Here is a 2,217-nt window from a genome sequence, read left to right as displayed (position 1 = left end):
CAACCAGTCAGGCAGCAACGATCCCGTGACTGCATTTAGCTTCATATTAGCGCCATTACCATATACTCAGCCTGAACTCATTTACTCAGAGTAACTACGTTTCTGCGTCTGATGAAGTATTTCAGTTAGTATGAGTAACAAGGAGTAACTGAGTACTGGGGATTATCGGAATTTGTTGAATCATGAGACAGCTTGTGTGCGTGTAAAATAGTAAAGAAAATCATCCCAGTAAGGTCTATTCATATCTTGATCATAAGATACCGAACAGTCTCCACACTCGTCCCTCCTGTTCTCCGGTTTGGCTGAGGATACCAACCGCTTGGATAATCAACAGCACCAACAGAAAAGATTTCATCTGGAAAGCACCAGGTCCCACATAAAAAATAATGAAGACAGATCTTGTGACTAAAGACATAATTTTCGTCAGTTGCTGTATACGTTTTTCACCATTATTTTGTATTACACACACACACACACACACACACACACTTGCGTTAATGAACAACGATCCGTCACTGAGTTGGACGATTTCATTACTGTATCAGTTTATTTATGAAAAGAGGTTTTTGGTACCCACACACTCCATCGGTTAGCACCCTCCGTTTCTGTGAGAAAGTAAGTCCTAGTCAATAGTTCCCTCCTTCAAATTTCGGCCTTTTGCCTATAGTAGAAAGGATTATTTACAGAAGTCGACCCACAGATGGTTAGCACGCCGGACGAAATGCTTAGTAGCATTTCATCCGACTCATTACGTACTAAGTTCAAATTCCACCGAGGTCGAGTTTATCTTTAGGACACGATGAAATAAATATCAGTTAAGTATCAGGGTCGATATAATCAAATCGCCCTTCCCCTCAAAATGGCTGGCCTTGCGCCAAAATTAAAAAGAATGATATTACCTATTTCTTTACTACCCACAAGGGGCTAAACTCAGAGGGGGAAAACAAGGAGAGACAAACTGATTAAGTCGATTACATCGACCCCAGTGCGTAACTGGTACTTAATTTATCGACCCCGAAAGAATGGAAGGCAAAGTCGACCTCGGCAGAATTTGAACTCAGAACTAAACACAGAGCGGACTAACAAGGGGCTAAACACACAGAGAGGACAAACAAGGACAGACAAACGGATTAAGTCGATTACATAGACCCCATTACGTAACTGGTACTTAATTTATTGATCCCGAAAGGATGAAAGGCGGAATTTGAACTCAGAAAGTAGCGGCAGACGAAATACGGCTACGCATTTCGCCCGGGTGCTAACGTTTCTGCCAGCTCCTCGCCGCCTTATAATTAAAAAGAATGATATTACCTGTATACGGGCTTCGTTTAGTTTTGTGATTCTTGCTAATTCCTCTCTGCAATAGATATCCGGATAATGGCTTTTGGCAAAGGCTGCCTCTAGTTCTTGTAGCTGTTCTTGTGTGAAGGTCGTCCGGTGCCTCCGTCGGGCCGGTGTTGGACATGTGCCCGTTGTAGCACTACCGTGCTGTACTCCACTACCTAGACCTGAACTTGTTCCCATACTGCTCACGGTACTTCCGCTGCTCACTGTGCCACCTTCAGTCTTCAATTTTTTGAAGGCTCCCTCTTGACCTGAAATAAATTGAGGAGAAGTTAATAATTTAGGGGACGAAGAAGTATTAGTTATTTTACGTTTTAATAATTAGTTTTAATAATTAGTTTTAAATGGTATTCTTGTTATTGTTGTTGCAGCCAGTGAATTATTCTAGCAGTAGTAGTTGTAGTAGTAAGTAGTAGTAGTAGTAGTAGTAGTGGTGGTGGTGGTGGTGGTTGTAATATGGGACTAATATTGTCCACTATGGGTTTTCTTTCCTTTTTAAATGAACAGTGAAATTTAAGAGAGATTCGGCTACTATTTCTAGCAGATAGGGTGACCATAAATGAACTCCTAAGACAGATCATTATTAATGATGTTGTTACATTGATCTAAATCCGAATTATTCGCTAAACAAAACTTGACACTTATAGATACTCCCGTGTACCTGTGTAATCTCCCTTACAACCTCTGTCTTACAGAGAAATACCGTATTTGATCACATTAACGACACCCGGGTACATTAGACGCATGCCAGTTCAACGGCGTATAGTCGAGGGAAATTTTTTTTTCTTTTGATAATTTTTGTTTTTGGAAAAGTTCCTTATATACCAAAACATACGGCTTCCTTCTAAATCAAATGTAAGCATGTATGAGAAG

At 40.6% G+C, this 2,217-nt stretch overlaps 1 protein-coding gene across 1 annotated transcript in view; it reads right to left on the bottom strand.

Annotated features, from left to right (window-relative positions):
- Positions 1-1,595, bottom strand: part of LOC115230509 (homeobox protein prophet of Pit-1-like) — a gene marked incomplete at its 5' end in the record, with an annotated part of 29,656 nt that extends 28,061 nt beyond the window's left edge. The window contains one exon of the mRNA XM_036499680.1: positions 1,312-1,595. Within this exon, the coding sequence (XP_036355573.1) occupies positions 1,312-1,595 (284 nt within the window). The remainder of the gene's footprint in view (positions 1-1,311) is intronic.
- Positions 1,596-2,217: the final 622 nt, after the last annotated feature.

The sequence above is a fragment of the Octopus sinensis genome, unplaced genomic scaffold, assembly GCF_006345805.1.
Source record: "Octopus sinensis unplaced genomic scaffold, ASM634580v1 Contig15701, whole genome shotgun sequence".
Classification (NCBI taxonomy): domain Eukaryota; kingdom Metazoa; phylum Mollusca; class Cephalopoda; order Octopoda; family Octopodidae; genus Octopus; species Octopus sinensis.
This window is presented reverse-complemented; position numbering and strand designations above follow the sequence as displayed.